Genomic DNA, 26,568 nt, shown 5'->3' on the forward strand with positions numbered 1-26,568 from the left:
TGCTGCATTCAGTATGTCAGCAAATCCGGAAGACCTAGCAGTGGCCACAGGACTGGAAAAGGTCAATTCTCATCCAAATTCCCAAGAAGAGTAGTACTAGAGAATGTGCTAATCATCGGACAATTGCACTCATTTTCCATGCTAGTAAGGTCATGCTTAAAATCTTGCATGCTAGGCTTCAGCATTATGTGAACCAAGAACTTCCAGATGTCCAAGCTGGGTTTAGAAAAGGAAGAGAAACCAGAGATAAAATGGCCAACATTCACTGGATCATAGAGAAAGCTAGGAAAGTCCAGAAAAACACCTACCTCTGTTTGATTGACTCCGCCAAAGCCTTTAACTGTGTGGATCATAAATAAACTGAGGAAAGCTCTTAAAGAGATGAGCCTACCAGAGCATCTTACCTCTCTCCTGATAAACCTGTATGTGGGTCAAGAGTCAACAATTAGAACCCTGCTTGGAACAATTGATTGGTTCAAGATTGAGAAAGGAGTATGGCAGGGCTGTCTGCTGTCATCCTGTTTGTTTAACCTATATGCTGAGCACATCATGAGAAATACCTGGCTGGATGAGTTACAAGCTGGAATCAAGATAGGTGGGAGAAACAGCAACAACCTCAGATAGGCAGAAAGCTAAGAAGAACTAAAGAGCCTCTTGATGAGGGTGAAGGAGGAGAATGAAAGAGCCAGCTTAAAACTAAATATTAAAAAAAACTAAGATAATGGAATCTGGCTCCATTACTTCTTGGCAAATAGAAGGGGAAAAGGTGGAAGCAGTGACAGATTTCCTCTTCTTGAGCTCTCAAATCACTGTGGATGCTGACTGCCAAAGGACTGACGCCTTTGAACTGTGGTGCTGGAGAAGACTCCTGAGAGTTTCTTGGACAGCAGGGAGATCAAACCAGTCAATCTTAAGGGAAATCAATCCAGGATACTCATTTGAAGAACTGATGTTGAAGCTGAAACTCCAGTATTTTGGTCATCTGAGAAGGGGACGACAGAGGTTGAGATGGCTGGATGGCATCGCTGACTTGATGGGCATGAGTTTGAGTAAGCTCTGGGAGTTTGTGATGGACAGGGAGGCCTGGCGTGCTGTGATTCATGGGGTCGCAGAGAGCCAGACACGACTGAGCGACTGAATTGAACTGAACTGATGCGAACAGCCGACTCATTGGAAAAGTCCTTGATGCTGGGAAAGATTGAGGACAGAAGGAGAAGAGGGCATCAGAAGATGAGATGGCTGGCTGGCATCACCAATGCAATGGGCAGACTTTGGGAGATGGGGAGGGACAGGCATGCCTGGTGTGCTACAGTCCATAGGGTCGCAAAGAGTCAGACATGACTGGGTGACTGAACAACAGCAACTATACTCTATTTAGTACTATTAACTAAATTACAGATCTTATTTCAACCTCACCATGTTTTATATTACATATACTTTTTTTTTTTGTAGGAATATAGTTCTAAGAAATAAAATTTATGCCATGGAACCACCACCAAAGTCTGGTTCTAGAACTTTTTCATCACCTCAAAGAAATTCCTTTGCATTAATCCTTTAAAGTCATACTCTCTCTTAACCTTGGTAACCACTGATCTGTTCTCCATCAGCTTAATTTTGTAAATTTGAAAATTTTACAGAAATGAAATTATTTAAAATGCAACCTTTTTGTAAATCAACTATAATCCAATAAAAAGTTAAAAAGGTAGATAAGCAACAGGGATAAGTTGTACAGCACAGGGAATTATAGTCATTATCTTGTAAAAGCAATTTTTTTGTTTGGAGTGTGGGGGTTGTGCTTATAGCATGTGGAATCTTAGTTCCATGACCAGGGATCAAACTCACGCCTCCTGCACTGGGAAGCACAGAGTCTTAACCACTGGATCACCAGGGAAATCCCTTTGTAATAACTCTTAGTGGAATATAATCTATAAAAATATTGAATCACTGTGCTGTATACCTGAAACTAATTTAATATTGGAACTCACCTACACTTCAACAAAAAAATAATGAAGTAAAGGAAGGGGCAACCTCTTAGGACTTCTGGGCTTCCCTCACATGGTTAAGAATCTTCCTGCAATCCTGGGGACCTGGGTTCAGTCCCTGGGTCAGAAAGATCCCCTGAAGAAGGGAATGGCAACCCACTCCAATATTCTTGCCTGGAGAATTCCATGGACAGAGGAGCCTGGTGGGGTACAGTCTATGAGGTCTCAAGAGGTCACAAAGAATAGGATGAGACTGAGCACACACACACACACACAAAATATGGAAGCAACCTAAATGTCCATCAGTAGATGAATGGATAAATAAGATGTAGGTTACACACACACACACACACACACACACACACACACATTCTCTCTCTCTCTCTCTCATGGTGGAATACTACTCAGTCATAAAAAGAATGAAATTATGCTATCTGAAGCAACATGCATGGACCTAGAGATTATTATGCTAAATGAAATGTCAGAGAAAGGCAAGTATGATAGCACTTACATATGGAGTCTAAAATATGACACAAATGAACTTGCTTATGAAACAAACAGACTCACAGACATAGAAAACAAACTTATGGTTTGTTTTCTAAACTAAAGGGAAAGGGGAGGTGGGGGTAAAGATAAATTAGAAGTCTGAGATTAGCAGATACATACTATATATAAGATAGATAAACAGCAAGGTCCTACTGTATAGCACAGGGAACTATATTCAATATCCTGTACTGAACCATAATGGAAACTATGTATATATTATATATATATATATATATACTTATATATATATATATATATATATGTATATACACACACAACTGAATCACTTTGCTATGCACCAGAAGCTAACACAACATTGTAAACTATACTTCAACAAAAAAGAGTGCTGCTCCACCAAAAAAAAATTCCATTGTAGGTATATACTAAATTTGATGATCCACTTATCTGCCAATTGTCAGGTGGTTTGTTTCTACCTTTGGCTCTTGTGAATAATGCTGCTATAAACATATGTTTGTGTACGTGCTTAGTCACTTCAGTCATGTCCAACTCTTTGTGACCCTGTGGACTGTAGCCCACCAGGCTCCTCTGTCCATGGAATTCTCCAGACAAGAATACTGGCATGGGTTGCCATGCCCTCCTCCAGGGGATCTTCCCTATTCAGGGATTGAACCTGCATCTCTTAGGTCTCCTGCATTGCAGGTGGATTCTTTACCACTGAGCCATGAACATGGTTGTACAAATATCTCTTCGAGAACCTGCTTTCAGTTCATTTGGCTGTATTCCCAGAGGTGGAATTGCTGGATCAAATGGTAATTTCAATTTTTAATTTTTTGAGAAAACACCATACTGTTTCAACAGTGGCAGCATCATTTTACATTCTTACCAACAGTGCACAAGTGTTTGATTACTCTACATCATTGCTAACACTTATTATTTTTGGTAATAGCCATACTAATGGATCTGAGGTAGTATCTCATTGTGGTTTTGGCTTGCAAATCTCTAATGATTAGTGATGTTGAGTGTTGTTTCATATACTTGTTGTCCATTTGTCTATCTTATTTAGATAAATTTCTCCTCACCTCCTTTGCCCATTTAAATTTTCTTGTTGTTGAATTGTGTATTGTGACTCTTTTCAGATACATGATTTGCAAATGCTTTCTCCTATTTTGTAGGTTGACTCTACTGTGTTTTTATTCAGTCCTCACATACCATTCTTACCTTTATTTTACTATTAACAAATGAGGAAGCCAAAGTATAGATAGATTCAGTAACTTTTAGTAACCTGCATCTGGTTGCCTGGTTACTATATGGTAGAGCAGGGATTCAAACTCATACCAACTGCCTCCAGAGGCTGTACTTTTCACCACCATATTATGGTAATCTAATTTCTTAGCCAATTCTATGAATACAAGTAATCTTGATTTCTGTGATTAACCTGTGTGGAAGGCCTACTGAAAGAAGCAGATTGATCTACCTTTTAAAAACTGAATGGTGATCCTCATTATTTGCATATTCTATATTTGTGAGTTTTCCTGCTCACCAAAATTTTTTGTAATCCCAAATCAATATCCGTAGTGCTTTCGTGGTCATTCATGGTTATAGGCAGAGTGGCAAAAAATCTGAGTCACTTGATATGGATGTTCCCAGCTGATGTCAAATACAGCAGCTCTCTGCCTTCTTGTCGTCTTGTTTCAGCTCTCATTTTTCTTTGTAGTCTACTTAGCACCTATGTAGTCTACTTTTTCCATCTCTGTGGTTTGGGGTGTGTGTGTGTGTGTGTGTGTGTATGTGTGTGTGTGTGTGATATTGCTATTTAAAATTGTCCCCGAGAGTAGTGCTAAAGTACTGTCTAATGTTCCTGAGTGCAAGAAGGCTGTGATGGACTCTATGGAGAAAATACCTCTACTATATAAGTTTTCTTCAGTATGAGTTGCAGTGTTGTTGGTCATGGAGTTCAATGTTAATGAACCAGCAGTATATAAAATAAACTATCTTTAAACAGAATCACACAAGAAACAAAATTATGTATTGATTGGTTGCTGAAAATGCTGTGAATAGAAGCTTGCATGACTCTAACCCTCTATTTCCTCTAGGAGCAATGGTTCAGTGTTTGCAAATTCAATGTTTGCTGCCACCTTATAGAACAGAGCCTCTTTGAATAAAAAGAGTTGACTGCTTATCCTATCATTTAAATCAGTGAATCTTGAAGGAAAGCTTAATTTATGTTAGATAAATAAATTCTCATAGAATCCCAAGGTGGGTATGTGATGTGTGTGCTTAGTCGCTCAGTCATGTCTGACTCTTTGCGACCCCATAGACTGTAGCCCGCCAGGCCCCTCTGTCCATGGTGATCCTTCAGGCAAGAATACTGGAGTGGGTTGCCATGCCCTCCTCTAGGGGACCTTCCCAATCCAGGAATCGGACCCAGGTCTCCCACACTGCAGGTGGATTCTTTACTGTCTTAGCCACCAGGGAAGCCCTAAGAAGTGTTAGCCGCTCAGTCATGTCTGACCTTTTGTGACCCCATGGACCATATAGCCCGCCAGGCTTCTCTGTCCGTGGAATTCTCTAGGCAAGAATACTGGAGTGGGTTGCCTTTCCCTTCTCCAGGGGATCTTCCCATACCCAGGGATTGAACCTGGATCTTCTGCATTGCAGGCAGATTCTTTACCATCTGATCCACCTGGGAAGCCCCCTCTGTGGTTTGTACTGTCATTTTAAAGGGCTAGTGTGCTTTCCCATGCACCACATCCGTAGCCCAGTGGTATGGCTGGTGTATCCTCATTTTAGATGAGGAATCAAAGTGCAAAGGGGTTATGTGAGTTGCCTGAGGACACACAGGTAATTAGTGCTATAAATAGACCTACAGCTCACAGTTCCTAGTTGTTTTTTTGATGTGAATTGCCTCTTTCATCTTCCTTTCTACAGTTAGGGGAAAGAGAGTGAATGCTTTTTGAGTACTTGTAATGTACCCCTTCTGGTATTAGTCATTGATGCATTTGATCTCATTTGCTCTTCTTAGCAACTCATTGTGACAGGAGATGCTACAGTCTTTCTAGTGACCAAACTGAAGGGAAATTAGGTGTTTTGTCTAGAAATTATGTGCTGACTAGTGCTGGTAGAATTTGGATCTTGATCCTTCAAAGAATGTATTACTTTGTGCAGTTGTCTGCTAAATGTCCCAGAGGAGAGAATTGACGCAACATAAATGTATAATTTCTCAGCTTCATTTTCCAATGGCATGGCAAAATATTTGATTAATGTTTCCACTCATTTGGAGTTGTGGTTTCACGTATGTCCACAAAATACCAAAAAGTTAAGAGTTAAATGCAGTATTTTTTCTCAAAGTTGTTTAAGTTTAGTTAACTCCTATGCTGTAGGAGTTACTCAGTTCTTAAATCCTGTTGTGACTTGCACTTTGTGAAATGGATTTTGATTATAAATAAATGCTTTCTTTTTAGAGTGAACAAAAATGTCTTTATTTAAAGCCCGTGATTGGTGGTCTACTGTTCTGGGAGATAAAGAAGAATTTGATCAAGGCTGTTTGTGTTTGGCTGATGTTGACAATACTGGAAATGGACAAGGTAAACAACTTATCACCAAGCATGTTGGAACAAAGCATTTTATAGGGATGAAATAAAAATGACTTTTTTTTTAAATGTATACTTTACAGAACTTAGGTGAACTGTCATGATTATGTCCCAGTTTTTTTTTTTTGAAACAAAGTAACCCAGTTTTTAAGATCATTTGCCTTATAAGTAATATTTAGGTAACAGCTGATAAATGTAGTTATTACTTGTGTTTTGTTGTTTGTAGTTTTCTGGTCCGTGTTGATTCTGTCATATTTGCTGGAACTCACAAAAATATTATAAAGTATCATTTAATTTATTTTTATTTGTTGTAAAATCAGGTATTATAGGGTAGAACTGGCAAATATTTTTAGTTTTGAAAATTTTTCTTTTGTAGAAATTATTTGCAAGAAAAATTATTTAAAATTGAATCTAAAAGCTGTTTACCAATATGGACAAATTATGTTAATCTCTCTCTTTGTAGAAAACAATTCTTAAATCATTGCTTTCATTTTTATATTTTGATACTAGAAACAGTATTCTATTTTATTCTTAAATTATTTGCTCCTCTTCACGTGGTCATATATCAGTGGTCTTTATAACATTTTAGGTCTATATTATTGCTATTTGAAATTTATATTTGGTTTAAATGATTTATAGCCATGAGCTTTTTTTTTTTTTTTGGTAATTCAGATACTCACTGACTTCTTAAAACTTATAATACTTTTTCTTCTATTCATTATATAAATATTGCCCCTTTACATTTTTGTTTATTTTCTTTCTCTTGCCTATAATGTAAAATAGTAGAATTTGGGTTGTATGGTGAAAGGAGAAAGTGATATAATCAATGAAGAGTGGAAGTCACTAAACTGTTCTGAGCACCTACTACATTGTATCTGAGGAAGATCTGGGCTCTGCCTTCCTACTGATAGGAGATATGAAGGTCTTCTATTTGGAGGATGTCCTGAGTGATTCTTTAATGATTATCAACCCTGCCTCTTGCCCAAATGTTTGTTTAAATGTATAATTCCCGTAGAATTTGGCAGCCACAAAAATACCTGCCAGAGAGAAATAGTTTCATACCCACCTCTGCCCAAACTATTTAAAGCTCAACTTGGTTGTAAACTGTAATTACTGGTTATCTGAATAACATGGTGTTCACTCCTTATTTTTATTAGAGCTTCTCACTGGGGTGCCACTAGTGGGTTACCAGTATGCTGAAATGTTGGGTCCCCCTAATTTGCATCCAGCTATGAGCCGCTTCCTCTGTTTTCGCTATGCAGACATCATTCTCTCTCTGTGTGTTCCATACAGAAAAAAAACCACTGATGATTATTTCTCAAAGCCTGGACCTCCTACATCATAATATTCTGAAGTGATTATTGTGTATGAAGATTTTTTTGTCCCACATGTACAGGATCCTCAAGATCATACTCTCTGGAGGGTAGATGGATTGGATGGCGGCTTAGGTATCTACATTTTGACAAGCTCCAAAGTTGAATGGTGGTACACTAAAGTTTAATAATTATTACTGTTGACCTACGTGGAAGTTTAGTGAGAGCAGTTTCAAGCATGTTCTGTTTGAAATAGAAGCGTCTGGTAGGCAGAACTGAAGTAGAGATTTGGGAGTGAGGGGGTCTCACAGAGTTGGACACGACTGAAGTGACTTAGCAGCAGTAGCAGTAGAATGTATGTATTTGAAGTGAATGAGCAGAATGATTGTATTTGAAGCCCTGGGAAGGGTAAAAATCCGCAGAGAGATAAGATGGAACAAGAGGGAAGGAACCTTAGGACCGTGACCCGGAGAAAAGGAACAATCAGGGAGGAGCTTTGGGAAAGGTAGTCAATAATAGATTCTGATCGGGCAGTCAGAGAGGCAGGAGAATCAGCTGGGCTGGCACCTGGAAGGCGAGATTTAGTGACATAGAGACTGATACGTTTCCACATTGTTTTGCAACTAGTGGTTCTTTAGTGTCCTTGGTGAGGGTGGAAGAATGGGCACAGTGGTAACAAAACCTAGATTTGCAGAGAGTGAAGGAATGAGAGGCGGGAAAGACTGAGTGTTTATGGCCCTTTAAAGAAACAGCTGTGAAGGGATAAGGGGGAATGGTCTTTGGTGACCATGTAGGGTAAAGAGAAATGGGAAAAATGGAACGTGTAGCATAGAGGAATGAGATTCAGTCTTCTAGAGAAGGGATCTAGAGAAGACAGTAGGAGATGGGATGAGGTGTGCAGATGGAAGGGCTATCTTTAAGCTTGTGTGGCAAGAAGATAAGAATGGACATAGATAAAGAGAAGTTTGCAGGTTAGGTTGGGAATTGAGATAGTAGTGCCAGTTGATCCCTGCCTTCTTAGAGATGATCAGAGAGTGAAAGAATAGTATTAGCACCTTGAAATTGCTTTGGACGAAAAAAAAAAAAAAAAAGAAATTGCTTTGGACGAAGTTGACTTGATTTACAGAAGAAGGATTCCTCAGTCTTGAGAGGAGATTGAGAGAACATCAAGGATTCCTTCATCCTGAGAGAATCTTAATGGTGCAGCTTAGATTACATGCTAACCTATGGCCTGGAGGGAGTGTTTGTTACAAGAATCAGAGTTAAACACAAACATAAGGCAGACTAAAAAGTAGTTCTCACATTTATCACTTTTAGCTTCTCAGCATTTATACCTAACGTGGGGCAGCTGTCCCTTGTACTACTGCACACACGCATATTCTTACCCATCTGCAATGAAAGATAGCTGTGTGCACCTACTGCTTCAGAGGCACTTTCAGAGAGCCCTGGCTCTTCAAGACTAGGCTCTCTGGGTGTTATCCCTTTCATTTGTCATTCCAGTATTCATGTTTCAGTATCCTGCTGCCTCTAGAATCATTGGGGCATAAAATTTTTGTTCACAGTTTAATGTATACAATATTAATAGTCAAGGAAAAGTAGAGAAAGAAAAACTTAAAAATAAAGATGAAGGAGCAGGAAAAATTGTATGGCTACTTGAAGAAATCATGTTGGGAGCTACATCCTTCTGTTTTGCAACTGGTCACCTGTTGCAGGTTAGGTTGGGAATTGAGACAGTAGTACCAGTTGATCCCTACTTTCTTGGAGGTGATCAGAGAGTGAAAGGATAGTATTAGCACCTTGAAATTGTTTTGTGGTCTAGGTCTTCATTCCTGAGGGATCTAGAACACTGGTGCTTGCCTGAAGAGGATTATAGTAGTTTCATTTAAGACTGATCCAGACAGTACAGGGAAGGGCCCATGGGGTCCCTGGATTTCACTCATATTTCTTTCAGCCCCATTCAGCCTTTATGAGGAGAAGGCAGTGGCACCCCTCTGCAGTACTCTTGCCTGGAAAATCCCATGGGTGGAGGAGCCTGGTGGGCTGCAGTCCGGGGGTTGCTGCGAGTCGGGCACGACTGAGCGGATTCGCTTTCACTTTTCCCTTTCATGCACTGGAGAAGGAAATGGCAACCCACTCAGTGTTCTTGCCTAGAGCATCCCAGGGACGGGGGAGCCTGGTGGGCTGCCATCTATGGGGTCGCACAGAGTTGGACACGACTGAAGTGACTTAGCAGCAGCAGCAGCAGCCCTTATGAGAGGATGTGGCAGCACTGGGTCCTGTGGATTGGATTGTGGTCATACTTGTATATGTATACTCTTGCTCCTATTAAGTGAAAGCAAACTGTTCTTGTTGGTCTCCATGTATTGTAAAGTAGAAAAGGCATTACTCAGATTGGGATGTATTAGTTTGCTCCAAGAAAAAACAGTTTGTGAATAACAGAAGAATTTAGAGTTGCCCTTTAAGGATGTACTGATCAACCTTAACGCTGTGCTTCGGTGCTTCAGTGCTAAGTCACTTCAGTTGTATCTGACTCTTTGAGACCCTATGAACTATAGCCTGCCAGTTCCCCTGTTCATGGGATTCTCCAGGCAAGAATACTGGAGTGGGTTGCCATGCCCTCCTCCAGGGGATCTCCCGAACCCAGGGACCGAACCTGCATCTTTTATGTCTCCTGCATTGTTATATGGGTTCTTTACCACTGGTGCCTCCTGGGAAGTCCCTTAACTCTTTCAAACCCATTAATTAGATTTTTTATCAGCAAATTTGGTTATTAAACCAAAATTCTTTGATAGGAATTATCACATATATACAGTTAAGTTTTTTGGAATCGATTTTTAGGAGACCATTTCAAATCAGGCTTAGAAATGGTATTGATTTTGATTTTCTCCCTATTGGAGAGATGGAGTTCCACTGGCTTCTATTTAGCCCTTTTAATATAACATCCCTCACTGTACACCTTAGGGAACCAAGTGGTTATTCCACAGTTTTCTACAGAAATATATTTCCTTTAAGCTCTCAAATACTGGGTGAGAAATCATAGATTGGCTTTGTTTTCCCACTGGGGTGAAATAAATTAGAAAGTTAATTTATCACTGAATCTCCATAATTGGCAACAACAGTATCTTCCTGGGCTTCCAGAATTAGTAGTAATTCAGAGCCAATATTCAGTGTTCTCATAAAGGTTGGGTATTTACCTTTGTTCAGTACATTTGAATGAGTGACTAATGGTTCTACAGGGAAGAATCTGAGGAAACTTTATATTAGACATGTGTGGTGTTATAATTGTTGTGTTAGTCACGCAGTCTATCTGATTCTTTGTGACCTCATGGACTGTAGCTTACTAGGCTCCTCTCTCCATGGAGAATCCAGGCAGGAATACTGGAGTGGGTTGCCATTCCCTTCTCCAGGGATATTCCTGACTCAGGGATTGAACCTGGATCTCCTGCATTGCGGACAGACTCTACCACGGCAGTCTGTACACAGCCCTGCCTTTGTTCAGGTGACTCCACGTCTATAAATTGACTTAAGTACGGGGTTCACTATTTTAATAATTATACATACACGTTGTAATTCTAGGGGTTAAATTGTCACCATCTGGGCTTGGCCATCCTGACTTCCTCTTACCCCTGAGGCTGGGGCATGGTAAAGGTGAACCCTACTCTTTCTGATCACTGTCTTTACTTTTATGTAAGAAACATGGAGAGACTGTGAACTCATTTGTTCCTGTAATTTAAAACCTCTAGTGTTAATCCCTGAACTAGATTCTTAGGGGTTAAACCGCCTGTGAAGTGAGGTAAGAAATTGTTTCCTCAGACTCCCAAAGACCCTTAGTTTTACCCTGAGATGAGAATTTTGGTCAAAATCTATCATCCTCTTGCTTTAAATTATCCAGTGCCCTTAGGAAACGCCGTCTTACATATGGTTTGGCATTGCTCCTTCCTGTTCATTTGGCAGCAGCTGTTCAGTTCACCAGAGTGTTACCTGCAGTGGGCACAGTGTTCCAGATGCTGGGAGGTGTTGCCTTGATGAGCTGTTCTGTCACTGTGTATGATGCTGTTTAACTCTGTCTAAATTATGAGCCGGAGTTTTAATGCTTTGTGCCCCAGCTCACCTCAAGAATGAGTTTCTAAATATCCCTGAAGGAATTGGTGTCTGCAGTTTATTCCTTGGTGCTAATTTTGTATATCAGTTGACATTTTTTTTTTTTTTTTTGCTGTAAGTGACAGGAAACAATTATGATAAATGCAAATAAAAGAGAGATTGGAATGAGAGTGACATAGCTCCCTTGAATATAGAGAGTTCATTTGGCCAAACCTTAGTCAGAGTCAGGAGCCAGTATGTCTCAGAGATTTTGTAGACATCTGAGGCTGCCATCAGATCACCTAGAACCAGATTCTTCTTTTTTTTAATTGAAGTATAGTTGATTTACAGTGTTGTGTTAATTTCTGCTGTATGACACTGTGATTCAGCTATATATATATATATATACACACACACACACACACACACACACACATTTCTTCATATTCTTTTCCATTATGGTTATCACAGGATATTGAATATAGTTCTCTATGCTGTAGAGTAGGACCTTGTTGTTTATCCATTTTGTATATAATCATTTGCATCTGCTAGACCTAAACTCCCAATTCACCCCTTCCCCATCCCTCCTTCCCTTTGGCAACCACAAATCTGTTCTCTATGGGTCTGTTTGTTTTATAAATAAGTTCATTTATGTTGTATTTTAGATTCCATATAAATGATATTATATAGTATTTGTCTTTCTCCATCTGACTTACTTCACTTAGGATGGTAATCTCTAGGTCCATTCATATTGCTGCAAGTGGCCTTACTTCATTTTCTATGGCTGAGTAGTATTCCACTGGGCTTCCTAGGTGGCGCTAGTGGTAAAGAACCTGCCAATGTCTCCTGCATTGGCAGGAGACATAAGGGACATGGATTCGATCCCAGGGTCGGGAAGATCCACTGGAGAAGGGCATGACAACCCACTCCAGTATTCTTGCCTGGAGAATCACATGGGCAGAAGAGCCTGGTGGGCTACAGTCCATAGGGTCGCAAAGAGTCAGACATGACTGAAGCGACTTCGCACAGCACAGCACAGTATTCCACTGTGTATATTTACCCCATCTTCTTTATCCATTCATCTGTCGTTGGATATTTAGGTTGCTTCCATATCTTGGCTATTGTGAATCGTAGCACCAGATTCTTAATGACATGTGTATCTCTATTCACGATTGAAATTCCTAGGATACTACCTCTCTCAGAGGATTATTATGAGGATAATGAGTTAGTATTAATATATGTAAACTACTTAGACCATTGCCTGGCACATAATAAGCTCTCAATAAAAAAGTGTGTAGAGCTCCTTCTTTTCCGTATGTAGAAAAAAAGTCAGTGTACTCTACTAATCCGGGGATTTCAAACAACCCAAATTATTAGTTTCCTAGGATTGCCATAACAAAGTACCACAAATTGACTGGCATAAAACAACAGAAATTTATTCTGCCACAGTCTGGAGTCTAGAAGTCCAAAATCAAGGTGTTTGCAGGACTATACTATCTCTGAAGCCTCTAGGATCCTTCTTTGCCTCTTTCAGTTGCTGACAGTTCCGGGCATTCTTTGGCCTATGGATTATCACTCGAATCAGTGCCTCTGTGGTCACATGATCATCTTCTTGCTTGTCTTTCTATCTTCCTGTGACAGTCTCCTCCCCACCGTGTCCTTGCTTTCTCTTCTGAAAAGGATACTGAGTCCTACCACATACAATCAAGGGTGACCTCATTGTAACTTGGGTTCATCTGTAAAGACCTTATTTCCAAATGAAATCAGTTACTTGGGGCTAGGACTTCAACATATCTTTTTGAGGGACACAGTTCAACCCATAATACCTATCTTATCATTTCCCCCTTTTGTACCCAACTAGATAATTATAAATCAGAGCACTCTGTCTAGTGAGGCCTCGGAATAAGTTTTCATGCAGTGTGTTTCGACAGCCAAAATCAGGTATAGAGTTGACACTCTATGATGAAATCAGTTTACAACCTGATACTATTCCTTTGTTAAAAGGGCTCACTTTGTGCTGAATTATGGCTACTGATAACAAATTAAGGCTTAAGAAAAATGTAGTACATTAGTATATTTGAATATTGGTGATGTGAAGCTATTTAGTTCACTTTAATTATATATTCTGTTGGCAGATTGGTCTTTGTATATGAAACAAAACTGGATTCTTTTAATCTTTAGATTCTTTTTTTAGACATTAGAAATTCTATTTCCAAAACTTTTTGTGACTAATGTTTTTTCCTATGTCTTTAAAAACACTTCTTTACAGATAAAATAATTGTGGGCAGCTTTATGGGATACCTAAGAATCTTTAATCCTCATCCTGTAAAAACAGGAGATGGAGCTCAAGCTGAGGATTTGCTTCTAGAAGTGGATCTACGCGATCCAATATTGCAAGTGGAAGTAGGAAAGTTTGTTTCGTAAGTACAGTTCACTAATTCTAGTGTTTTGTCTTACTGCTTGGAGTATGTCAGTCCCTTATATGTCATTTTTGTGAATTCTTAAAAAGACTATGAATTAAATATATTTCCTGTATATTGTCATGTACTGAACATTGGTTAATATGGAAACCTGTACATTTAAGACAGAAAAATTTAGGTTTTTCTTTTTTTTAATTGTAACAGACCTAAGATGCCTGATGTATCAGAAGCTTAAAGGAAAGGAGATAAGCTTTTGGAAAATAATCAAATAAAGAAACAGAAATTATTCACTTACTTAAAGCACTGATTTTCTAGGTTATATAAATCTGTTTAAAAAAATTAGACATCATAGTAGCTATGTCATTTGGTGCATAATTTTGAGGCTTTAAAATGTATTACTTATTTGAGGTAGAGAGGTCCTTAGTTTCTTAAAAGAAGTCAGCTCAACCCACAAGGGAAGGCTTTGATTCAAAGTACTTTATTTTTAAACTTATTTTAGAAGACCATGTATTATTTTGCATTTTATGTAATATGTCTGTTTTTTATTTACTGATGATATTGCTGATTTTACCTTATTTTCATACATGAATTTTCTTAAAATTAAACCTGTATTTATTAATCATTTATAAAAGTATCTACTATGAAATTTTATGTAGACAGAGGTGGTCTTGTTTTCCCTTTCTTTTTCTTTTTGAGCCCTCTTTGCCTTCTTAAGTCAGGGAGTGCCCTGAGCTCTGGACTTTGGCTCACTGTCAATTGCTCATCATAATTTATTGGCCCCAGGTTGTACTTGTTCAGGGTCCTGACTCCTGCTAGAAAAACCTGAACGACTGCTCCTGAGCATTAGTAACTCTTTTCTAGTAATATATTTCATTCTAATGGGAAGCTGCTTCATAGATGCTCTAGGCCGGGACATGAGATGGGACCTTTATGCCCTGTGACAGACTGGATCAGGAGTTTATTACTGGCATGGCTGGTAAATATCTACTCCATCTAAAAGCAGGAAATGATTAGGTGCCCATTTTGAACCTAGCACATATAAACATGATAGATTTATAAAATAAGGAGACAAAAGAAATTCTTGTCTCTAAAAGGCATTTTTACCTTTTCATGTTTTAAAAAAGTGGAATGCTGTCAGAATCATTCTGTATAGTAATATGGTTTTCATCTATGTGATCATTTTTTAGAAGGGAGAAGGTTAACACTGATGAGTGGATACTGTCCTACTATTAACTGACTAGTACTGTCTCATTAATCTGATCTATAAGATGTGATCTGCATTTAGAGATAAGGTAGCTAGTTCGGGCTCAGAGCTTTCCGTCACACAGCCAGGATTCTGACCCAGGTCTGTCTGACTCTCTTCTTTATTGTCTTTCCATGACATCGTGTTCTTTTCCTGTGCATGATGGAAAAGTTGAGTGTTCAGGATACATGTAAAGATTTTTGAAGACAATCTTGATTATGTGATAGTTGTGTATATTTATAGGTATTATCTAATATAATTCTTATTTTATGAACGAGAAATTCACACTCTAAAAGATTAAATGATCACAGAAATACCAAAGTGCAGAGTCAAGACCCCAGTCCAAGTCTTCAGACTTCAATTATAGTCCTTTTAGTTTAGAACAGTCTGTTTCAGAGGTCAGACATCGGAGGCCTGCTTGCAGATTAGTTTTAAATTTAAAAGAATTGCCAGTGTTTAAGAATGAGGAATTTTCACATAAAATCCCTGCCTTCTGGCTTTTCCTGAAAAAAATGTGGAGATCTGGCCACAAGCCCAGAACCGAGTAGCTACTTGCTGTCTCCTTTAGACTGGCCCTAGTCTCCAGTTGATCACAGCCATTTACTCCCTTTACTCACTCACATCCTCTGACTGGACTCTTGAAGACTTTGAATTTAGGATTTCTAGACTGACTGTCGGAGAAGGAAATGGCAACCCACTCCAGTGTTCTTGCCTGGAGAATCCCAGGGACGGGCGAGCCTGGTGGGCTGCTGTCTATGGGTTCGCATAGAGTCGGATACGACTGAAGCGACTTAGCAGCAGCGGACTGTGCCACGTTTCTGGAAATCACTTGATAGGGGCTGGGAAGTGTAGTGGTGACACCTGAGACCTGTAGGGGAAGAGCAGTTGGCCAGGTGACGATGGTCAGGCTCTCTCGCCCCACTCCTCACTCAGGACAGCTGAGATCATTTGTGGCGCTAAGCATGCGCATCGTGGTGTGGTCTGTATAAGCACCACCTGAAACACTCTTAGAGGTGTCCAGTTGAGTCCAGTCCCGTGAAGTTGAGTTGTGTAGTCATCATTACTGCTGTGTCAGCTGTTAGAGATTAAAGCGTGTCTGCCTTCCCCCAGTAAGTAAAGAATATCTGTAGTTTCTACAGCTCCTTGCATCTTCTTCCAGCTTCTCTGCTGGCGTCCTGCCTACCCTGAGTTCAGTGAACATGAGATAACAGCGAGACAAGACCACACCAAAATATTTTCAATACCTTTAGTAAAATTTCAGACTTGGATGTGATATATGCCATTTCCCAGTGATGGTTAGCTTTCTCTGGCGCTTTATACTTTACAAGGTGCTTTCACATGATTTTTATTTCATTGAATTGAAAGCTCTTATTTTCCAAAAGGGGAAACAGGCTTAGAGAGTATAAATTTCTTGCCCAGGGTCATAGGTTAATTAGCCTGCAAGCCAGGACCAGAGCTTGGGTCACTCTCTCTCTCTCTCTTTTTTTTTTTTTTTGCAATCAGGGAGCCAGCCTGGGCCCTCCACAATGCAAGTGTGGCGTCTTAACCACTGGACTGCCAGGGAAGTCCCGTGTGGCTTTATTGTGGGAGAGCGCATTCAGGGGCCTCTGATTTAGCTCTTTCTGGGAGACTCCTTTGGCTTTAATCTGAAGGCAACTCCTTGAGGCAAAGTTCTTGGGCCTCTGGGATTGTCAAACTGACTGTTTTGTTAAATTTATTTTTCGGTTTTGAGTGTTATCCAGTGAATTATTTATTTTAGTTCACTCAAGATAGGTTATGATTATCTCTTTTTAAAATTACTTTGTCATTTTTTTGGGGTTACATCTGAAGCTAGTATTTAAACTTTTAAAACTTTCACCATTTTTCAGAGGTACTGAGATGCTTCATTTGGCTGTGTTGCATTCAAGAAAACTGTGTGTCTACTCTGTCTCAGGTAAGAAACATTTTCTTTTTTAAATGTAGACTTTTTACTAAAATATGGACTTCTTAATATTATGTAAGAATAGTTATATCAACTTGGTTAAAAGTTTTCTTATCTTAGCGTTTTCCCATTGTTCACTTATTCTTTCAGTTGCAAAGACTGTTACGTTTTCATGGTCTGCTGTTTCCATGCATACTTAAATTTCTATCACTGTAGACGGTTCCTTGAAATCTCCTTTGTCTGAGGAATTGTGTCCAGGATTGCCTATGATTAAGAGAGGCCAATTCTGGGTACTTAGGACACTTAAGTCTTAAGAAATGTTCAGTAGCAACAACAGAATTCATTAAATGCTGAGTCATGGTGGCTTAAAGTACGTTTCTTTGGTGAACCTCAAGTATTTTTTCTTTATGGTTCCAATTTCTTGGTTTTTGGTTGTCTTCATTTAACCAGACCTCAAGGCATGTATTTGAGGCTTACTCAGATTTCATTCCCTGACATGGTCCTGTGGGTACAAGTATGAAAGTTAATTGTAGTCTGGTTTCAGCATTTTGGCCCTTATTAAAAATGTAACTTACGAATTTTGTTTCAGTTATTAGGTAAATTTTAGTTCAAGCTGAGAGAGTTATTTTTATGATGTCAACATCGGAGAATTTTTTCAATGGATACAATAAAGCTAACTATCTGTGGACTTATTGCTTATTCAAAAGATGCACTTCTTTGGAATTTGCTGTAAATATTAGCTTTTAGGTCTCTATTTCTCACACTCAGTCTCTTGATTTAGGCTTTCTTTGTATTTTGCTTTTAATTGGAGTAATGATTCTTATTTACTGTCACCAAGCTGGATATTCTTTTTTGGTTTGAAGATCTGTTAGATTTTGAAGGCAGGCTTGGTGTGTGTTGTGCGGTAGGCATACTTGTTAAATGAATGAATGAACTTATATTTCTAGGTAGTGCTGAGGCAATTGGTAGTGGCTATTTATTACTGTCTCTGTGTTACTTTCGTCTTATTTTCCTTCTCTGTTACCACTATCATTTTCTTTTCCATTCTTTTTTTGTATCAGATACCCAGTAAAGTAATCTTACTGTCATTTTTAAACACTCATTGTTTTGTGGTAAAATATGTTGCTCCTCTTATGCTGCTAAAGTGCTGCACTCAATATACCAGCAAATTTGGAAAACTCAGCAGTGGCCACAGGACTGGAAAAGGTCTGTTTTCATTCCAATCCCAAAGAAAGGTAATGCCAAGGAATGCTCAAACTACTGCAAAATTGCACTCATCTCACATGCTAGCAAAGTAATGCTCAAAATTCTCCAAGCCAGGCTTCAACAGTACACAAACCATGAACTTCCAGATGTTCAAGCTGGATTTAGAAAAGGCAGAGGAACCAGAGATCAAATTGCCAATATCCGTTGGATCATCAAAAAAGCAATAGAGTTCCAGAAAAACATCTACTTCTGCTTTATTGACTACGCCAAAGCCTTTGACTGTGTGGATCACAACAAACTGTGTAAAATTCTTCAAGAGATGGGAATACCAGACCACCTGACCTACCTCCTGAGAAATCTGTATGCAGGTCAAGAAGCAGCAGTTAGAATTGGACATGGAACAACAGACTGGTTCCAAATTGGGAAAGGAATACATCAAGGCTGTATATTGTCACCTTATTTAACTTATATGCAGAGTACATCATGAGAAAGGCTGGGCTGGAGGAAGCATAAGCTGGAATCAAGATTGCCAGGAGAAATATCAATAACCTCAGATATGCAGATGACACCACCCTTATGGCAAAAAGTGAAGAAGAACTAAAGAGCCTCTTGATGAAAGTAAAAGAGGAGAGTGAAAAAGTTGGCTTAAAACTCAACATTCAGAAAACCAAGATCATGGCATCTGGTCCTATCACTTCATGGCAAATAGATGGGGGAGCAGTGGAAACAGTGGCTGACTTTATTTTGGGGGGCTCCAAAATCACTGCAGATGGTGACTGTAGCCATGAAATTAAAAGACGCTTGCTCCTTGGAAGAAAAGCTATGACCACCCTAGAAAGCATATTAAAAAGCAGAGACATTACTTTGCCAACAAAGGTCCGTCTAGTCAAGGCTGTGGTTTTTCCAGTAGTCATGTATGAATGTGAGAGTTGAACTATAAAGAAAGCTGAGCCCTGAAGAATTGATGCTTTGAAACTGTGGTGTTGGAGAAGACTCCTGAGAGTCTCTTGGACTGGAAGGAGACCCAACCAGTCCATCCTAAAGGAGATCAATCCTGAATATTCATTGGAAGGACTGATGCTGAAGCTGAAACTCCAGTACTGATGTGAAGAACTGACTCATTGGAAAAGACCCCGATGCTGGAAAAGATTGAAGGCGGCAGGAGAAGGGGACGACAAAGGATAAGATGATTGTATGGCATCACCAACTCTATGGACATGAGTTTGAGTAAGCTCCAGGAGTTGGTGATGGACAGGGAAGCCTGGCGTGCTGCAGTCCATGGGGTCACAAAGAGTTGCTCACAACTGAGGGACTGAACTGAACTAATGTTGTTCCTTCTAGTGGTAGGACAAATATTTAGTGTTCCAGAATAAATGGAGAAGGTATGATATAGGCTGGGCTTTCCATGTGGCGCAGTGGTAAAGAATCTGCCAGCCGATGCAGGAGATGCAGGAGACTAGGATTTGACTGGGAAGATCCTCTGGAGGAGGAAATGCCAACCCAGTTCAGTATTCTTGCCTGGAGAATCCCTTGGACAGAGAGGAGCCTGGCGGGCCACAGTCCAGGGGGTGGCAGAGAGTTGGAAATGACTGAGCACGCATGATAGAGGCTCCTTTATTGTAGGAGTCTAGCTGTTCCTGTGTTTCCCATCATAAGCCTATTAACTTTGAGTGACATTTCATTAACAGGTATGGAGAAGGAGAACTTGCCCACAGTTACTCTTGAATGCTGCTTGGGGTACTGGTCCTTTCTAGAGGCTCTGTGGGGGCTCTAAGAGGGCAGTAGAGGGACAGATCCTAAAAATTAGAAACGAGGTTAGATTCTTGACCTTCCCTTGGCCCATTTGAATAATGGCTCAGAAAGCCAGAAGTCTCTAGACTTTACTGGGGTGTATGACATAGACTAAAGATGAAATGTGTGTTTATCAAAAAAGCCTAGTGAAAGAAACTGGCATGTTTGATCACAGCTTTTTAATCAGACATTGGTATCCATAAGGGCTTCCCTGATAGCTCAGTTGATAAAGAATCCTTCTGCAGTGCAGGAGACCCTGGTTTGATTCCTAGGTTGGGAAGATCCACTAGAGAAGGGATAGGCAATCCACTACAGTATTCTTGGGCTTCCTTTGTGGCTCAGCTGGTAAAGAATCCATCTGCAATGTGGGAGACCTGGGTTCCATCCCTGGGTTGGGAAGAACCCCTGGAGAAGGAAAAGGCTACCCACTCTAGTATTCTGGCTTTGAGAATTCCATGGACTGTATATAATCCCCGGGGTTGAGAAGAGTCGGACATGACTGAACGACTTTCACTTATCCATAAACATATTCCTTCAAATTAGTGTTGAAAATGAAAATTACTTGTCATGGGAATGGCAATTTTATTGCTCCTTTATTCTTTGTATTCATTTACAAGCTTTGTATTCTCTGGGGATGTGGAGTTGTCCAAACTACATTCCCTTACACTCCACCTCATTTCCTTTCTCTGTCTCTCATTTCTTCAGCCTCCTGTGATATTCATAGGCTGACAATTTGTATATTTTTCCTGGCTTGGTTTAAATTGAGAAGCAGGGAAGTTAATGTTTTTGTTCTCTTGAATATATTTCTTGAGGTATCAGACCGAACTTTTACCTAGCTTTTACTATAACAGGGGAAGCATAAACACTTTCTAGTTTAAGTGAAATCACTGGTGTCAGCAGATGAACGTGTCAGCTGAACTTGACATCCTTAACCCCAAGTGCCCTCTCCCCAAATGTTTTTTGTTTTCTTTTGTGTGCTTGTTGTTGTTCAGTCACCAAGTTGGTAAAGAATCTGCCTGCAATGCAGGAGACCCGGGTTCGATCCCTGGGTCTGGAAGATCCCCTCGAGAAGGGAATGGCAACCCACTCCAGTATCCCTGCCTGGAGAATTCCATGGACAGAGGAGCCTGGCGGGCTACAGTCCATAGGATCACAAAGATTCGGACACTTTCACTTTTGTGTGTGCTATGTGCTCCTAAAAGATATTTGAGACAAATTAGAGGAGAACTCCTGGATACAGCAAACAATTCCTAGTAATCAGAAGCTACTGTGCTGACTTCTTTCTTTGGGGGTGATATGTCATTAAATGCTGGTTTAATATAGAGAATCAGCAGGGTCTTGCTGACCTGAACTTAGCCCATCTTATCATACTCTGGTAAAGGAAAGGCATCACATAGCATCTGATTTTTTCCTGATGGGCCTCAGTTTCTGAGTAAATGGTTACAGATGTGTGAGCTTAAGCCATACTGATTATGTTCTTTTAAATATTCTCTTCTAAAAATTGTGTACTTCCTGAGCATTTGACATATTTATAGAATTTTAACATTTGCCATGAGAGGGCAAAAAGATGTCTCTTTACTTTTGATAGGGTTACATAATCTAATTTGGTTATTTAATACAATGAACCTTTTACTTTGTAATGGCTTTTATTAATATTTCATTTAACATTGTTGGATTTCTTAGCAGTTATGTACATAAAATTGGACCAAAACCTGTTTTCAAGGTGACCGTTGATTGTCCAGAGAGGATTTTTTTTTTTGTTTAAATTAGCTCTTGTTTAAATAAGGCCAGCAGCAAAAATGTTCTAATATCCATTTACTTTCTAATCGATGAAACTTTATATGAACTTTAGTTATATGTAGACTATTATTAAGATATACATTTATTGTATTCAATCTGTAAATCCAAGGACAAAACTTATGTAAGAAATTTTAATCTTATGTCACTGATGCTTCTCTAGAAAAAAATGATCAGAATTTTCAGATTTTCAGGTACTACCTTTATTCCAAGTTAGTATTGAAGGAAGATAAATTGTTTTGTTCTCCTTAGATGCACTATTATATTTTCAAGTGCAATTACCTGAAATTTAAAAACTTCCAAATGCATTTGGAGCTTTTCCAGTACATAAATCCTAGTGTCATTTCATGCAAGTTTGTTTAAATATTGACTGCTGACCCTTGTGTTCACTGATGTTTTGGCTAGCAAGTATGCATGATACATTCCTTTCTTGGAGGGGTTCCTCTCATTTTAGGTGCAGAATGAAATTTGGAATTTCTGTAGGGATGAACCAGAAGTTTCTTGGAATGTTTTTCTGGTTTCTTAGAGGCTAGAACTGTCCTTAGATCAATGCTATGAGTTATGTTTTTAGAGTTTTTGGTTTTTGCCCTTGTGGCTGGTATGGTAGTGATTACCACCAATTTCTGTGGACTTTACTGACTTTATTACCATTTAGGTTCCAGAAAACTTTCATCTCCTATCAGGTTTAGCTGGTAAATTTGAGTCTTTTTTTTTTTTTTTTTTAATTCCATTGATGTGTGTTCTGTTCTTAGCATTTTCAGGGACATAGATCTGCATAGAAAATGTCCTCCTCCAAGAAATCCTTGCCTGTTAGTTTTTTCTCTTTCAACCCTTCACTTTCCAAGTGAGGAAGAACAGGCCAGGGAGAGAAAGGTGGGGGGTGGAAATTATGTGTGTGTGTGTGTGTGTGTGTGTGTGTGTGTATATACACACACATGAAAGTGAAAAAGTAAAATTCAGCATTAGTCACTCAGTCCTGTCTGACACTTTGTGACCCCATGGATTGTGGCCCACCAGGCTCCTCTGTCCATGGAATTCTCCAGGCAAGAATACTGGAGTGGGTTGCGATTTCCTTCTCCAGGAAATTTTCCCGGCCCAGGGATTGAACCCAGGTCTCCTACATTGCAGGTGGGTTCTTTACTGTCTCAGCCATCAGGGAAGTCCTATGTATATTTGTGTGTTTGTCTGTGTGTATATATACATATATGTATGTATAGTTGATTTGTAATATTATGTTAATGTCTACTGTACAGCAAAATGATTCATTTATATATATACACACACATTACTTTTTAATATTTTTTTCCATTATGGTTTATCAGAGGATATTGAATAGAGTTCCCTGTGCTATACAGTAGGATCTTGTTGTTTATCCATTCTATATATAATAGCTTGCATTTGCTAACCCTAAACTCCCAGTTTACCCCTCCTCAGGAAATTTTTTTTTTTGAAATTGTGATTGGCTTACCAGGTTCCCTGAAAGTTGTTAAATGGTGGACAACCAGGTGTCAGGATATATAGTGCTGGCTCAGAAGACCTAATTTGAGTACTGTGTCCTTTATCAGCTATGTGATTTTGGGGTAAATTTATTAATTTTTTTTTTTAAACTTAAGGTGCCTCAGTTCTAAAATGGAAGTAGGAATACTTCTGTTGTTGCAACCTCAGTGAACATTGGTAAATCCTTCTGGACAAAAACCAAAACAAAACAAAAACACAAATGCTCACATATAAATCTGTATACACATACATACAGACTGACATATATTTAGATTGTTTTATAATGTTATTGAGTTTGGAGCTATTTCATTTTCCTTGTGATATTTAAAATTTTTTCTTTAACCTTTGCATTTTTGACTGAATGACAAAGATGCTTCTTAGTGGAATATGTTGCATTTAGAATAATTTTTCTTTCCAATACAGTTTCTAATCATAATGTTCTTGCCTGATCACTAAGATATAGCTCTAACTGTATATACTCTAGAAAGCCTGACAACTAGAGAGTAAAATACAGATAAAGAATCTTTTCTCATTTGGAATGAACCTGGAAGTAATTAAAGCATATATGATCTATTAAATGCAGGGAAAGTTTTTTTTTTTTGAAGGAGATTTTTCTTTTTTGTTGTTGTTTAGTCAGTAAGTCACGTCCAACTCTTTGCGGCCCTGTGGACTGCAGAATACCAGGCTCCTCTGTCCTCCACTATCTCCAGGAGTTTGCTCAAATTCATGTCCATTGAATCTGTGGTGCTGTCTAACCATCTTATTCTCTGCCGCCCCTTTCTCCTTTTGCTTTCAACCTTTCCCAGCATCAGGGTCTTTTCCAGTGAGTTGGCTCTTTGCATCAGGTGGCCAAAGTATTGGAACTTCAGCTTCAATGTCAGTCTTTCCAGTCAGTATTTGGGGTTGATTTCCTTTAGGATAGACTGGTTTGATCTCCTTGCAATCCAAGGGGCTCTCAAGAGTCTTCTCCAGCACCACAGTTTGACAGAATCAGTTCTTTGGCGCTCAGTCTTCTTTATGATCCAACTCTCACATCCGTATGTGACTACTGGAAAACCATAGCTTTGACTATAGGGACCTTTGTTGGCAAAGTGATGTCTCTGCTTTTTAATATGCTGTCTAGGTTTGTCATAGTTTTTCTTCCAAGGAGCAAGCTTCTTTTAATTTCATAGTTGCAGTCTCTGTCCACAGTGATTTTGGAGCCCAAGAAAATAAAATGTCACTGCTTCCACTTTTTCTCCTTCTATTTGCCATGAAGTGATGAGACCGGATACCTTGATTTTAGTTTTTTGAGTGTTGTTTTAAGCCAACATTTTCACTCTCCTCTTTCACCCTCATCTAGATGCTTTTAGTTCTTCTTCACTTTCTGCCTTTAGAGTGGTATCATCTGCCTATCTGAGGTTGATATTTCTCCTGGCAGTCTTGATTCCAGCTTGTGATTCCTCCAGCCTGGCATTTCGCATGGTGTACTCTGTATATATGTCAAATAAGCAGAATGACAATATACAGCCTTGTCATACTCCTTTCCCAATTTTGAACCAGTCAGTTGTAGACTTCAAAGAAAACATTGTCCTAGTTACTTGCTGAGGGATGCTTTAGATCTTGCTAGTAAATTAGAACATAATGTATTAGGGGCTTGAATATTTTGAGAGTTGGTGTAGAAAATTGAATTGCTTGATAGTGTGGGAAATTCTTTTCTTAGCACTTTGGTTCATGTCTTTTCTGTTTCATTGTTATAAGTGAAGGGAACTTAACCTCATTTATTTCAGAACTGAAACTGGAAGATTTTGTTGTTATTTAAATAATCACACTCTACTCAGACATAATGGAAATAGATAATAAAATGTCACCCAGGGTAGTAGTTCATCTAATGCTATAATCTAGCTGAGACTTAAATTGTTCTAACTGTGCTGGCATTCTTTGTCATGAGTATGTTAGTGTTCGTGATACATAATGCTTTAGTGCTTTGTCATTTTAAATTTCACTGAAATTGAATTACTTGGAATTGGTACAGGTGATAAGATATTAATATTTTTTAATATAAACAAATACAAAGCAGTTGTTTTATTTTTTCTTTTTAGGAACCTTGGGTAATGTGGAACATGGGAACCAGTATCAGATCAAATTGATGTATGAACATAATCTTCAGAGAACAGCCTGCAATATGACTTATGGATCATTTGGTGGTGTGAAAGGTAATTTGTATTTAATCATGAGCATGCTGTTGTAAGGACCAGAATATTTGGCCATATAAAAATGGAGGATTATGTGGTATGAATCTCAGAGTTAAACATATTTATTGAAACCTTTGTATTAAAATACTTGAGCAAAGTAATAAAAAAAGAAAACTCTAAACATTGGATATATGATTTTCACATAGCCCGCCCTTTTATGTGGTCTACAGAAATATTTTTGAAACTGCATTTTCTTTAAATTTTGTCTTTTACACATGAGTTGACTGAAGTTGAGTTTCTCTGGTGAACTGTGTGCCTGCCTCTCGCAGTGGAAGAAGGGGTTGATTTCTTCATTGATGGATGTCCCTGCTCTATTTGGTAGAGGCAGGATGAAGCTGTCGACCCCTGTCCCCACCTCACCCACCTCCAGGGCCACTGTGCAGGTTGTGTAAATTGTTTTTAAACCAGGGCATAAGGGGCTGGTGGAGACTGAAATGCAGACCTGATCCTGTTCATCTGGCCATGTGCCCTGGCTTGGAATAAATATCCCTAGAGAAAGGGAAACTTTCCTAAATTTTGCGAAGACATTACCTTTACCAAGTCCTGGCTCAGTGAGGCTGTGTTCCTTCCACCCTGGGAGTATCTTTTTCTAATTTGCACAAGGGCTACCACCCTAGTTCCACCCTAGCTTCTTGAGTTACTGGGGCTTGATGCTTGTTTCTCTACACTGTGATCGTTGGTATTGGAGGATTATTTACAATTAAATTTCTCTCACTTCACCATGACAGAGTGATAGAGGAGCTTCTGGTGCTGAAGTGAGGATAGAAAGCCAGGTGGTGACACTTGCCTGTGTGATTTTGTGTATGTGTGTATGGGGGCACCTGCTGAACATGTAACTAGGGATTTTATAATATAGCTCTCTTTAGGCTCACATTTTTATGAGTTTATTGTTTAACCATTGTGTTAATGGGCTTCCTTGGAGGTTCAGATGGTAAAAAATTTGCCTGCAATTCTGCAGACCTGGCTTTGATCCCTGGGTTGGGAAGA

At 39.2% G+C, this 26,568-nt stretch overlaps 1 protein-coding gene across 2 annotated transcripts in view; it reads left to right on the plus strand.

Moving 5' to 3' along the window:
* BBS9 (Bardet-Biedl syndrome 9) overlaps window positions 1-26,568 on the plus strand; it is a 436,742-nt gene that overhangs the window by 12,679 nt on the left and 397,495 nt on the right. The window contains exons 2-5 of one of the 2 annotated variants that reach the window (XM_070468373.1): window positions 5,951-6,073; window positions 13,742-13,892; window positions 17,004-17,068; window positions 25,429-25,542. In XM_070468373.1, coding sequence (XP_070324474.1) covers window positions 5,962-6,073; window positions 13,742-13,892; window positions 17,004-17,068; window positions 25,429-25,542 — 442 coding nt within the window. In that variant the 5' untranslated portion in view covers window positions 5,951-5,961. The remainder of the gene's footprint in view (window positions 1-5,950; window positions 6,074-13,741; window positions 13,893-17,003; window positions 17,069-25,428; window positions 25,543-26,568) is intronic. The other variant, XM_070468376.1, reaches the window with a different exon arrangement.

This window comes from Odocoileus virginianus, chromosome 1, assembly GCF_023699985.2.
Source record: "Odocoileus virginianus isolate 20LAN1187 ecotype Illinois chromosome 1, Ovbor_1.2, whole genome shotgun sequence".
Lineage (NCBI taxonomy): Eukaryota > Metazoa > Chordata > Mammalia > Artiodactyla > Cervidae > Odocoileus > Odocoileus virginianus.